The 14,274-nt window shown below is 38.9% G+C and overlaps 1 protein-coding gene across 1 annotated transcript in view; it reads left to right on the forward strand.

Moving 5' to 3' along the window:
• The first annotated feature begins 340 nt into the window (after window positions 1-340).
• The window catches only part of LOC117957192 (zinc finger MYM-type protein 4-like), a 19,354-nt gene continuing 5,420 nt past the window's right edge, over window positions 341-14,274 (forward strand). Inside the window, exons 1-20 of the mRNA XM_034892787.1 lie at window positions 341-606; window positions 3,552-4,068; window positions 4,907-5,056; window positions 5,460-5,536; window positions 5,669-5,812; window positions 6,246-6,484; window positions 6,647-6,824; window positions 7,382-7,585; window positions 8,142-8,292; window positions 8,402-8,517; window positions 8,665-8,847; window positions 10,044-10,194; window positions 10,351-10,523; window positions 10,626-10,770; window positions 10,913-11,002; window positions 11,138-11,169; window positions 11,700-11,832; window positions 12,392-12,504; window positions 12,639-12,864; window positions 13,958-14,248. Coding sequence (XP_034748678.1) covers window positions 529-606; window positions 3,552-4,068; window positions 4,907-5,056; window positions 5,460-5,536; window positions 5,669-5,812; window positions 6,246-6,484; window positions 6,647-6,824; window positions 7,382-7,585; window positions 8,142-8,292; window positions 8,402-8,517; window positions 8,665-8,847; window positions 10,044-10,194; window positions 10,351-10,523; window positions 10,626-10,770; window positions 10,913-11,002; window positions 11,138-11,169; window positions 11,700-11,832; window positions 12,392-12,504; window positions 12,639-12,864; window positions 13,958-14,248 — 3,391 coding nt within the window. The 5' untranslated portion in view covers window positions 341-528. The remainder of the gene's footprint in view (window positions 607-3,551; window positions 4,069-4,906; window positions 5,057-5,459; window positions 5,537-5,668; window positions 5,813-6,245; window positions 6,485-6,646; window positions 6,825-7,381; window positions 7,586-8,141; window positions 8,293-8,401; window positions 8,518-8,664; window positions 8,848-10,043; window positions 10,195-10,350; window positions 10,524-10,625; window positions 10,771-10,912; window positions 11,003-11,137; window positions 11,170-11,699; window positions 11,833-12,391; window positions 12,505-12,638; window positions 12,865-13,957; window positions 14,249-14,274) is intronic.

The raw sequence follows: 14,274 nt of genomic DNA on the forward strand, positions 1-14,274 counted from the left end.
AGTTGAATTGCAGCTGCAGCATGGACTGAGCTTCTGTACATGGGGGCACACAGGCGCTCCACACATAGTATAGTTGTACTTTTAAACAGTTTTCCAATGTGAATTTGTATAGTTGTCATATTGTGTGGTTCATCACACCTTCACACTTGTTGTTACACTCATTGCCTTGTAGAAAGGCTGATTATACTTTTAGCCTTTTACTTAAGTAAGTTTTGTACACAGGACTCCATTTACTGGCACATATAAGCTGTGACAATACCAAAATACACAGGAGGCATTTTATCTTAAAGCAGTACACACTTTACTTCAACGGCGGTGGTAGTGAGCTCCTAAGGTTTGATAACTGCCTACAAAATAAACAAAAGAAGAAGACTCACGCTCTGCAACAAGGGTCTATGCAAAAGATGTAGTAAGTGACCATGAAGAAAGTGTCAAGGTTGAAGTGTCTATTTTAAAAAGTCATTTTTTTTTATTTGCAAAAGTCAAACATCAGGACTTTGGAGCAGACATCGGGAATTTGGAGCAAACATGTCGGCTACGGAAACTGACAACGGCCACCAACGTCCGGCCACCAATCAAGTCTCGTCTGTCCAAGTCGCTGGCGCGGTAATGTGCTGCACGTTGTTACAGCTGTACACATTTCTTATAACGCCGATACACGAACCCATGTATATATATCACACAAAAAGAAAAAGTTACTTCATTAGCATGGCTGTTAGTTATTGTGTCGTGTTGCCCTGTTGACGCGGTAAAGGCTAGCTAACCGCAGCGAGGTGGGTGTGCAGACTTGTAAGCAAGCTAGCGTTAGCTTAGCGATTGGCGAGCTAGTTTTCTCTTGTTTACAGGTCAAGTAATTAGCAAGGCAACATCATAACATGGCTGAATCCAAGGAAGCGGCTGAGACGGAGGTATTTAAACCCCTCATTTCCTAACGAACTGTACCGTTACAGCAGTAACGGGTGTTTACATTGCGTAAGCAGCGTGGCTAAATCAGCAACAAGCTAGCTTGTCCTGTTTATTTGGTGAGGATGCACGGCCAAAACACTGAGTGGGAGTGTTAATGCTGATGTTTATATCTTCACAATCCATGTTTTACCATCGCTGTGTTTTTAATACACGTCTGTCGGCTAGGTTTACATTAAAGGTAGCTTCACTGTAAAGTTAACGGGATAGTTTGGTATTTTTAAAGTGGGGTAGTATGGGGTAGGCTACTTATCAGTGGTAAGTGTACTACATACTAGCTAGCTAACTAACGTTACAAATAAATAGAAACTAAAGCAGGGGATGTGGTGGTCCTCCCCCAGAAAAATGTCAGTTTTTGTGTGCGTGTCTGGCCGGTTATGAAGGAAAGAAAATCCTAATCACGATTTATTTGGTCTATATTGAAATCACGTTAATTATACACGAATACTCTTCGACTTTTGGAAATAAAAACAAGTAAAAAGTTTTTGAAGTAAAAAAAGTGAAATTAAACAAATCAACATTGAAAACACCTTGAATTTTTCAAAATGTCCCACTCATTCTTGTGTAGGGTTCACAAAAATCGTTTTTCTCGATTACAATGTTATTGTGATCATTTGAAGTGTGACTTTCAAGTATGAAAATGATATACAAAATATGAAGTGCACTGCGACAGCATTTTCTTGTTAAATACTTTTAATTTATCTTTCAATTATCAGAAAGAATAATTTGCTCCTTTTGTGTGAAGTTGTGCAAATCTTTGGCATGAAGTAATATTCATCAATTTTCATTCATTTATTTTTTTTGCCCATGGCTCTTAGAGAGGAGCCTGTGCACACACTGTCCCTCTGTGGCCATTTACAAAATGCTTATTATAGTTAAAAGTGCAACACTTCTAACTATAATCTAGCACCAACTGTAGGGGTGGTTCTGAGTAATTTCCCCCTTGGGTACTTTGCATCTTTGGTTCCATAAGCGCGTGCACTTAGCCATTTGGCTGATAGCGCTAGCCCAACCAATGTCAGACCAAGGGAAAAAGCTTCTGGGGGGTGTTTTTGCTCAAGGTCATGATGCAAAGTACCCCAGGATGAAATTACTCCCAACCATGCCTTTTAAAGGAAGCATAGATGTGGGCCAGATCTGCACTGCCGACTGTTTATTCACAGTACCAATTGTTTACATTGCAATACCGTACTTTAACTGTAATATGCAATTACTTTCCCCTGCACTTTAATTTGGATAGCTTCTGTCCAAACTTTATTTGTACTACCTTAAATCCCTTGTTATACTGCTTATTTTAGTCTAACTTATTATATATATACATATTTATCTGTAAGAATTCTGTTTATAGTAATAGCCATTTGTATATTATGCTCACATTCTGTCTATATTAATAGCCATCTGTATATATATTTTCATAGAACATATTCACCTGTAAATTCTGTTATAGTAACAAGCATCTGTACATTATGTTCATAGTACATATCTGTACAAATTCTATTTATAGTAATATCCACCTGTATATTATACTCAATACATTTCCAGCTGTACATTTTTTTCACAATACTAATTAAATACATCTATATCTATATACAAATCTATCCGAAAAATTCTGTTTATAATAGTATTCATCTCTATATTTAATCAGTATATTATCCATGTCCTGCACTTTTGGAACCATATCCTGCACGTGTTGCTATTGCCCTTTTGGTTAGACCTGAACTGCATTTTGTTGCCTTGTACCTGTACCTGTGTAACGACAATAAAGTTGAATCTAATCTAATCTGTAAAATTCAATGTGCAATTTTCTCTCTGTCTCTCACTCACTGAAGGGGACGTTCAGCAAACCGTGTGTATGCCAGGTGGTTGTTTTTTTTGTTGTCAGGGGGATAACGGTAGACTTTTAGTCAGTGCCAGAAACAGGTTGTGATAATAAAAGTTGTGAACATTTACACGAGAATTTTGACCCAGGGAGGAAACCGGGAGAGGGCAATAAAAAATGTAAGTCTCCCAGGAAAAATCGTGAGGATTAGTTAGCAACTATGATGTATTACCTTTATAACGCCTTCCGACTGAAGCAAAGCGATGTACGGCGGCAGCAAAACATATTTTAGCCACACATTATATTTTTGCAGGTCTATTAATTTAGTTTGAAACCGGTATTTCTGGCTAGTCTTTTTTTAACAACACACACACAGATATTCAAAGTTCTTTTTTTACGTTTAGTGCAGCCCTATCTCACAGCCTCCTTAAGACTGAGATGCTCAAGGTGTTAAATTTCATAAGATACACACCCTACTGGGAACAATAAATTGTTCTCCAGGTTAAGGAGGGTAGTTGTTGGAACTTTTGAAAATGTGATCTAGTTCATATGACTGTTTTGTAAATATGTGATTAATGAAGGTGTAAAAAATATCTTCTATTTATTTTAGTACAGCCATCTTGTTTGACAAAAGATTATTGGTTTGGTTTAATTCCACTTTACACTAGACAGACTAGTTATATGAAAACCCTAACCCTTATTAAATAACACTAGAAAAAGTCAGTATTCTGGCTTGTACATTAAGTTAATAGATTTCTGTCTTTCACAGGTAACAGAGGGGACAGACAAAGAGTCCATGGAAGCTGTTTCAAAGCCGGGAGCATCAGCAGATGTTAGAGACGCAGAGCTTGTTCACACAGCGTCTCCTAGACTCTCTGAACATGGAGAGGAGGATAACTTTGTTGCTTCTGAAAACCAAATGGAAAGTAAAGAAATTGACCCTAAAGAAAGTAAGACGGCCTCACAGTTGTCTACAGAAGAGGCAGTCCATACAGTGTTGATTCACTGTGATGAACCAGGCAACAGCTCAGAGTCTGAAACAGGGGAGGCGACTGAGGTGAAAACTGAGGAAAAGCCAGACATTGACACTAAGGAAGAAATCGACACACAGCAGGAAAAGGAGTCTCCTGGCAGTAAAGTGAGGGTTTCTGCAGTGAACAACCTTGACGAGATGATGGACATTGGTACAGTAGATCAGGTGGAACAGGAAGCTCAGATGAAAGAGGAGCAACAGAATAGTTTGATGGATGTGGATAACTGTTGCTCACCTGCCGATTCAAATACAGGTAAAGTAAAGCTGCAGCCTTATCAAGTTTTGTGTTAATAAGGCAGAGAAACCTTTTCAACTGGTGAGAGTTAAATAATGTAAAGTAAAAGTTGTGCTTTTCTTGTAGGAGAAGAGGATGTGTTTTGGAAAGTTGTAAAGCACAAGGTGAAAAAGTTGACATGTAATTAGTAATTGCTTATGAATTATTTTTAACCCTTGTTGGTTACTGGTTTGCAACCACCCACTGGTTTGTTATGTTTTAACATAGGGCCTATGTTGGGCAGTTTGTTTTTTTTGGAGTTAGTGGAGCCTGGGCCATCCGCAACAGACTGCGTTTTTGTTACAGTGTGTTCAGGGGATTGGCAGCTAATGGATAGTGAGGAGATGTTTGCTGTATGTGACAAAAATGTTGTAGCCTAAAAAACATGTGACAAAGAGTATCTTGAATTATGTCTAAACATTAGCCCTTTTGAAACATGGAATGCGTCACATTACTGGCTTCATCACTGGGGCGGCTGTGGCTCAGTGGTAGAGCGGTTGCCTGCCAATCGGAAGGTTGGTGGTTCGATCCCCGCCCCTGCAGCCATTGTCGAAGTGCTGCGCATCGGAGTGTGTGAATGTTTATCTGATGAGCAGGTGGCACCTTGTATGGCAGCCCCTGCCACAGTGTATGAATGTGTGTGAATGGTGAATGTTTCCTGTAGATGTAAAAGCGCTTTGAGCAGTTGTTAAGACTGGAAAAGCGCTATATAAATACAGCACATTTACATTTGCATTTACATCTTTTTGTGAATGTAAATAAAGGCCGGCTCTCATAGCATCCCACTAATGTTTGTCTTTAAAATGTTCTCTTACAGCTTCAGTGGCAGAGGATAAGAACTCTGTTAAGGAGGAAGCTGATGAGAAACCCACTGTTTTACCTCCTGCAGAGGAGGAGGACCTGAAGGTGTCTTTAGACGGGATCCAGTCCAGCTCGCCTCCGTTGTCTGAAGCCATGACCAGTACAGGTGAGTGATCTCAGAGCGACAGTGTTGGGGTGTTTTTTCAGTGCACACTTTTACTGAACAGTGTAAAAATAACCAGTTATCTAAAGGAAATCTCTTAAGCTCTTGAAATGGCTGATAGGAGACAATCCTTCTGGATTTTGGAGCTTTTAACGAGTGCACATTACACAGTTAAATGCTGAATTGTGTACTTGTGATAGTATATTGTGTATTATCCAATCCGGGACACAGAACTGACAATTTTGAGGTCAATAATGCTTCCTCACATGTTACAATGTCCAGCTATGGCTACACTTGGATTTGAGTGAAATTTCTGGCCTTTATCTATCTAATTGTTTGTGAAATATGTATATATTTTCTTTTTTACCTTTGCACTATGATTCACATGTTCCTCATGTTTCTGTAGGAAGTGACAGCTCATCACCAGCGACCGTAATGAATGGAATAAAAATAGTTAAGATGTCAATACCAAGATTAGAAACTGTAAGTAAGAAAATCTGCATCAGCTTTAAACTATAACAGCTTTGGTGTTAAAGCTACATTGCTGTAATTCTCCCAAATGTCTGATCAACTTTGTATATAGATCAAACATTTTTTTTTTCTTCCCTGTTGTAGGAAAGCGTGCAGGCTGTTGCCCAGCCAATCAAGTCTCCTTCACCACCTTTGGTCAAGGTGAAGGATGAGCCAATAGACGAAGAGTATGAACAAGCTCTAATACCTCCAACAGCTAGTGTGAAAGATGAGCCCAATACTGCAAAGGTGGGACACACACATTGTAGGCTTGTAACGTTAAAAAAATAGAATTGGTTTATTTATCGGTTTAATTGTGAAACACTGAAGATGACCATTTTAATTTGTTGAGGGGATTTCCCTCATATCAGACCAGTCTATAATAACTTTGCTGTGTGACCGGAGCAGAAAAGGCCAAACAACACACAACTACACTATTAATCTGACCAATGCTCTCTCTTGCCTATATTTACTTTTCATATATTTATACTGCAGGTTGCAGCTCTTTGCGTAAATATCCTGTCAAATCAGAATAAAACTAAGGAACTTCAAAAGGAATCCATGTTTCAATGACCAAAAAAGTGCTAACAAAAAATCCATCACTTCAACAGAAGGCAAAGTTCCACAGCTGAAGTCCAGAATGACCGGGCCAACACTGAGCCCTTTGTTCTGTTATTGACAGGAGGACTTGAAGATTGGATCGGTCTTCTCTGTGAGCCCGGCTGCTGAAACACAGACGCAACCCACCACCAACCCCTCATCGTTGCACATGTCCTGTTCTCACTGCAATAAGAGCCTGATAAAAGGACAGACTGCTTTCCAGAGGAAGGGCTCCCCAGCGCTCTTCTGCTCCACCTCCTGCCTCACCACGTCTCTCCCCACAGTCAGAGGAGTCTCTAAGGTCTGCCACAGCTGCCAAAAGTGAGTACAACAGAAAATGATGTCATCTTTCCAAACATACAACTATTTGAGATTTTTCTGTGTGAGAAAAGGCAGCGTAATTCACTGTATATTGTATACACTGAAAGTTCATGACCCAAATAAACTATGACTGAATTTGTATCTCTTATTGATCTATCCCAGGTTGATATTTCGGCCTCAGGATATCATTCTGGCTCCAGATGATAAAGGAGGCATGAAGGAATTCTGCAGCCAGAACTGCCTGACTTCCTTCAACTACAGGAAGTCCGCAGCCACCAAAACAGTACCACAGCCAATAGGACCACAGTCACTCTGCAGCATGTGCACCAGATTCTGCGTCGTAAGTAAAACAGAAAAGCAGTTTACTGTTGTTTTCCTGATTGATTAATCTGCCAATTATTTTCTGGATCAATTGATTAATAGTTTTATCTATAAAATCCCAATTGTAATTTTTCTAGAGTCTTCCATCTTTTGTTTTGTCCAACCAACGGTAAAAAGCTTCAGTCATATTTAGTCAACTTCATCACCTTCGACAAGCTGAATCCATGGAGTGCGGAAAATTAGCTTGATGAATTACTAAAACGATTAATTGATTATCAAAATAGTTATAATAGCCAATTGATTTTCTATCGGTCAACTAATTCTAGCTGTAAAACAATCTAAAAACATAGAAATTATCACCTTTTCCTACTTCCCTTAAGAATAAAAATACACCAAAAAGCTATTAAAAACTGACATTTGACATTTATTTAAGATTTGTATTCATTAAACATGATCTGAATTGTTTTCCTATTATATGTGAGCGATACCAGTTTCTTTTTCTTTATCTTGCTGGCGCTGTAAAAAAGATGGATCTCTGAAATAACATACACTGTTCTTCTGTCATCCCTCCTGTAGAGTAAGCATGAGGTAATCCTGAGCGGTGCCGTTCACAAGATCTGCAGTGACGCTTGTTTTAACCGTTTCCGCATCGTAAACAACCTGTCCATGGCTGGCTGTGCGAACTGCGGCTCCTACTGCCACATCAAACCGCTCATGCTGAAGATGGATGACAGCAACAAAACTCTGTGCAATGCAGAGTGTCTGGCCAAGTACAAAGAGGTAGGAACAATCAAAAACACTAACAGGGAGATGACACTCAGCATACTCATTTGGCAAGAATGTCATACAACATGAAAATATTCGGTAACAATTTCCTTGTTACTTTTTTTTTGTAGTCGTATCTGGCTTAACGGATGTTGTAGTTGGTTTAAAGAACTACATACAAGAAAACAACCCTTTCCAGAATACATAAGCAGTGTAGCCAGACCAGAAACAGCGCTGTGGAGATAGATCTGGCATTTGCTCAAAGTAACGCTGCCTTTGCTCTTTTTGTCAACATTAAGGTTGTGTTGTCTTGATTGTACATTGTATACTTTACAAATAACTTCATTGGAATTGTCACTGGACAAAATCGAGCAGCATTTTACGGATTTATTCAGTGTGATCTCCACGTCGCGGTCAACTGAATCACACATTGTAAGCATAAAAGTTGTGGGGTTTGGACAGGACACGCAAGAAGGCAGATTCAAATGTGAAGTTAACACAATTTCCAATATTATTAAAAAGCTCACCATGTCTGCACAGCTTAACATTCTTTTTTTGAATCTCATAATAGAAAACGAAGATAACCAAGGCTTGTACGATGTGTCGCACTACCCGGTTGCTGTCAGAAACTGTTGACAACAAAAACAGTGATGACTCTGTTAACCTCTTCTGTAGCAGCAGCTGTGTGATGGCATTCAAGGTTCAGTCTGTCAGTGCATCAGGTAAAGGTAGTTCTCATGACTAAGCTTTTGATATTGGCAACTAATACTTCACTCATGTTTATTTATTTCATTTTATTTCTTTATAATAAAAAAAATCCTGTTTCCATAGGGGCTCGGTTGAATTGTGATAGTTGTGGGAAAAACTCTGTACCGGCCTACCACCTGGCCATGTCAGATACCTCCATCAGGAACTTCTGCACTCTTCCTTGTGTCATGGCTTTTCAGGTAGTGAGGTTTGCCTTATTGTGAGAACAAATCAAAGTGGTTTATTTGTTGAAAGTTGTTATCCTTTATAGAGAACACAACTTTAGTGTTACACTAGAATTGCACGGGTTTTCACTCAAGACACTAGTATTGTTTTCTGTGTTACAGGATAAGTTCAAGAAGTCTCAGAAACAGGTGAATATTTTTACCAAGTTACCACTGGGATCCACCCAAGTCCCGGCCATCATTCCTATTCAAACTCCACAAGACGTCCCCAAAGAACCACTGAAACTGAACTGCTCCCAGTGTAACCGCAACATAGCTTTTAAACCGGAAGTCATCCAGATCAAGGTAAGGTGTGTGTCTGTGTGTCTGTGTGTGTGTGTGGGTTCTTATATTCACATGACAGGAAACTAGATCTTTACAGTGTTATACAGAAATAAGTTTTTTAAATGCACTGATTAGACACTTAGACTTAAACTTCTCTTTATTAAGTCTAAGTCTCTAATCAGTGCATTAAAAAAAAACGTATTTTTATGTAGAAATATGTGTAGAGACTGAATGCTACGGTCTATTTTTTAGTGGCCAGGATGTCTATTGATACAACAGGAAAGTTAAGAAACAAAGGGGAGGAAGATAGAAGAATGACACAAGACAAAGTCTGTGGGATAACAGAAACACTTCTGTATAATGCTATACAGTTCAACAGAACCACCACACACCTCTTCACCTTCATGAAGTGATAATTCATTGCACTACTGTTATACTTTATTAATCATAGCTAGGTGTCCCTTATAAAATGGAAACTGAATGTCTTTCCATCATCTTTCTTGGTGTTTTTACATTCCAACCTTTATCAAGTCGCAGACAGGCATTCAGTGTCTGACAGTAAGAAATATGAAAAAATTAGAACTAAAATGATTAGAGAATTGGGAAGCAGACATTTAGTTTTTTTTAATGTCAATGAATTAAAAAGTAAAGATATCCACATTATTATAGAGAATGCTTAACCTGACAACGGAAAACCAAACCACAAATGTGAGTTCATCTGAATCCTTTAGGTACATTTGGTTTCCAAGAGGTGTTCACAACATCCTTAGACCAAAATACCTCTGGACATAATTGAATAAACCTACGTCACGAAATGTGATGTAACGCTAAGCGAAGGACAAATTAATATGTTTTTGAACGACCATTTTTTGCTATCAGAATTTAAAAATAATACTTCCACAGAAAGTTCCACATCAGCTGCAGCATTGTTGGTTGTTTTTGAAATTTCCTCAACGACATTTGAGCTAATTTGATGCCTGCCACAGTGTCGTTGGGAGGGTGTGCAAGCAATAACATCACATTATTTCCATAAAGCACAAAGCCTCTGCATGTTGTCAGTTATTGTCTGAAACCCCCAAAATATAATACATGTAAATACTATCTAAAAGCCATTGTTTCGTCTTTTCTATAAATAAACTCTCTCTGGCTCTGAAATTTGGAAAATGTGATGTACATGCTGTCGGGTGATTTAATGTTTATACCTTTTATATTTGCAGGACAAGATAGTTTTTGTTTGTAGCGTGGACTGTGCTCACGAGTTTAAGAAGGACAACGCTGTGACGAGCATGTGTGAATATTGTAAGATTGAAAAGATCACCCGAGACGCCAAAAGAATCAACAACAAAGACTGCTTTTTCTGCAGCGATGGTAAGGAGGCAGATGGAAATGTATACTGTATCATCAATACATATCATTATTTAGAAAGTTGGGTTGAACATGTTTGAACAACACACGTTCATCTTGAAAAGGTGTGAATAATAATAATGCAAAGTGACCCTGAGCCTCTCCTCTCCTCCCTCCCAGGCTGTAAGCTCCTCTTTCGACACGATCTGACTAAAAACTGGGGGAAACACTGTCACTCCTGTGTCTACTGCCACAGTGTGTCCAAGAAGTTGGTGACGGCACAGTATGGAGGTTCCACGGAGGAGTTCTGCTCAGAGGAATGCAGGTCCAAATACACCATGCTGTTCTGCCATGTAAGCAAACCTCAATGCAGATATTTAAATCATAGTTAGACTGAAAAAACAACCCGGGAATGACCACGGTGATCTTAATGTTTACTTACTGTTTGCTCTCAGGTTGCAAAGTGTGACACCTGCGGTCGCAAAGGGAAACTGAAGCAGAGTCTTTCCATGGTGGGAGAAGTCAAACACTTCTGTGATCTGACTTGTCTGCTGCAGTTCTGCTGTGATAATGTGGCCACCCAAGGCGAGATCTTCAAAGGTATGTATCGTTGCCATTTCAAGTTTTATTTTCCTCTATTGTGATTTTTAGTCCTGACTTCTCAATTAAAATGTTATGAAATCGATCGGTAATGTTCTCTGCCCACTCCTTTTGTGTTTCCTGGCGTTTTCTCGCTCTGCAGATAAAGAGGAGGCCACACCTGTCATCGGCAACGTCATCTCGCTTGCAGGGCCTCCAGTAGGCAACAGAACTGACAGAACAGTCCAGCAAAGTACACAACACACAAACACAGATGTTTATGAACTACATGTCAATTATATAAGAGAGAAAAAACATGTTGTGTGCTCGCTCAATCAATTTCCAGTGTTGATTGTGAAAGTTTCATACCCTCTCATTGTCTCCACAGGCAGCATATTACAATCAAAGAACTCTGGGCATGTAAGTTGTTGTATGTTATGTTATATGTATTTGATGAACAGTAAAATTCAGGTTTCCATACAGGTGTACGCTATGATACAGTTAAGCAGTCCAGGCAATGCAAGTTTGTTTGTATAGCACCTCTTTACAACAACACAATTTAAAGTGCTTTAAACATTACAGATGAAACACAAAAAAAGGCAGTAAAGAAAGACAAAAAACAGGCATTTAAAAGAATAAAATAATCTTAAATTGAATGAAAAAGGTGAAACATGATAGTATTAATTTGAGCGCAGTGAAAACACTAAGCAGGCCTAGTTCCCTCAATCTATGGATCAAGATGACGAGGAAAAGTTATGTGCGGTGGCCTGCACAGTATCGCGGTGTACACACTCTTAGGAACAGAGTCTTTGGTGCAGTTTGTTCAGCCACGTCACGGTTTTAGAGACTGCCGTTTGTGAGGATCTCTGCTGTGGCAGACGTAAACTCATTAGTCCATTTGTTTTTTTGAAAATTCATTAATTCTTGTTAATTTTTATTTCCTTCCTCAGAAAGATACAGTGAAAGTTCTTCCTCCTCCTGCCCCCAAAATCCTGAAGAACAAGGCCCTGCTCTGCAAACCGATGGTGCAGAACAAAGGGGTCTCCTGTAGAACACAGACCGCTGATGTTGAAGCACAGACAGGTAAAAGCAACAACCAGACAACAGTGTTTCTATGGTAACAACATTTCTGCTCTACAGTTGGAAAAACAAACACACTAAAAAACAACGTTCAATATCTGATTTCTGTGTCTACTTCACATGTACAGCATATATTTTTTATATATTTTGTATAGATAATATATATTTTACAGGCTTAAAGAGAAGGTTTTTATTTTACCTCACTTTTAAGAATCTACTTGTTTTTCACAACCAGAGATAATAATTGTTAGAAAATAAGTATTAGGCCAAATGCTTTGAGTGCTCTGTGTCCAGTTTTTTAAATACTTTGTTAGATACTGTACTCCAGGCTCAGCAGGAGCCAACTAGAATAAGTATTTATTTAAAAAAAAAAGTTCTACTAAGATTTTGCGTGCGTGCTGGTTAATATTCACTTTTTAACATAAAACTTTAAAACGTGCTGACCCGTTTGTATTATATATTTACATATGTCAACTACAGACCTGCTTATGTTGAAACATTTACTCATTTGTGAACCCTCACAATTTAAGAACGTTTTCTTTTTTCCCCCCCCTCTCTATAGATGATGTCCTCCCTAAAATCATGATCATTCCTATCCCAGTGCCAGTGTATGTCCCTGTACCCATGAACATGTACAGCCAGTGTACCCCCAGACCTGTGGCCATGCCAGTACCGGTACGTTAAACACTACAACCACCTTTGGTCTTAGTGTTTGATTCTCTGTAGTGTGAAAGAATGATCAACATCAGTATCTTCATCTTCATTACAGACCCTTATAAGCTTTTATACTCTTCCTCTGTCTACCACAGCTGCCTGTACCCATGTTCCTACCTGTCACAATGGACAGCGCTGAACGCATTGTGGAAACCATCCAGGAGATCAAGCAAAAGATCCCGTCTGACCCCTTCGAGGCAGAGCTCATCCTCATGGCGGAGATGGTTGCTGAACAACATGAGAAGAACGACAAAGCGGAGAGACCAAAAGAGAAAGTGGTGGAGAAAGACAGAGAGAGACATGCAGCAGCTGCTCCAGCAGGTAAGAGAATCCGTTTTAAAGAAGCTTCTTTTTTCCCTTTTTTGATCTGTTTTAAGGAAACAGTGGAAAGAAGCATAATGGTTTTAGGAAACTGGACAAACATTCAAGACAAGGGTAAAATATATAGATTTGAAAGTTTGAGAATTCAGATTATTTTGTAAAGATTCCAGACACTTTGCTTTAGTTATCTACATCTGCCCAATTTTTAAATAAGATTTTTTTATATATATATATATATATATATAATTAAAACAATAGATAGATAGATATTTATCCCAAAAAATGGGAAATTACAGTGTTATAATATAAAAGGTAGTGCTGGTTTTCTTCGTTTGCCGATATTATTTTTTAATTAAAGGTCCTATATTGTAAAATAATAACATTTCCATGTCTTTTTTATTACAAAGCAGGTTGAGGTGCTATATAAATACTATGAAATTATCAAAATGCTCAATCCACACAGCCCACATTCAGAAACTCTGCCTTAAAACCGTTAAATAATGTGTGTACTGAATGCGTGAGACCTTGCAGCGGCCAGAAGAAATAGTGTGGTGAAGATGCCACAAAGACACCGGAGATTACAGAAGGTTAATCTATGCAGATTTATTTATTTTATTTTATTTTACTTATGTTTGCTTAGCATAGACAGTCAGTGCCCTGGGTTCTGTTAACCAGACAACTGAAAGACACTAAACATGAGCCAATAACTTAGTCCTTACTGTCATTTATCATTCTACCTGGTAACGGAAGAAGAACAAGAACAAGTTGACTATATTACATACAATTAGAGATAAAATCACTTTTGGATTTGGGGGGTTATTTTGTGTCTCTGGTGCTTCCACACGCATACAGACTTGGAAAAAAACTATCCATGCTGTTTTGAATGAGATACGGTTTTTGAATGTGTCCTCCCTTCTGTCTCTGGGTGAGCTGTTTAAAATCTGCACGGCTTTTACGTAACTAGCCATGAAGAGGTCTGGTACAACCTCAAAATACAATTATGAACCTGAAAATGAGCATAATATGAGCACTAGTTAATATAAGAAAGTTGTGTCACACTCGATGACGAGTTCCTATTATGTTTATTTCACAGAACACACCAGTAACTACAGTGACGATTTGGACACAGACGACTTGACCAGTTTCCTCAACAACTGGGAGGACACCTCTGATGCAGGTCTAAGGTCCCCCAGTCGACCGGATGGTCTTGATGATAAGCTCAATCCGATTCTAGACATTCCTGTGGCCAGTGAGCGTTACTTCCAGCCCCCACCTCCACCTTCAGCTCCGCCTCCCATGGACATCGAAGCTGACTTTACTGTTGGTGAGGAGATGACACACATTTATGAAGTGCATAAAAAACTTTTGAGTTTTATGTCCTCCTGTGCTTAGAGTTGTGTTAAAGGGTAT

This window comes from Etheostoma cragini, chromosome 14, assembly GCF_013103735.1.
Source record: "Etheostoma cragini isolate CJK2018 chromosome 14, CSU_Ecrag_1.0, whole genome shotgun sequence".
Lineage (NCBI taxonomy): Eukaryota > Metazoa > Chordata > Actinopteri > Perciformes > Percidae > Etheostoma > Etheostoma cragini.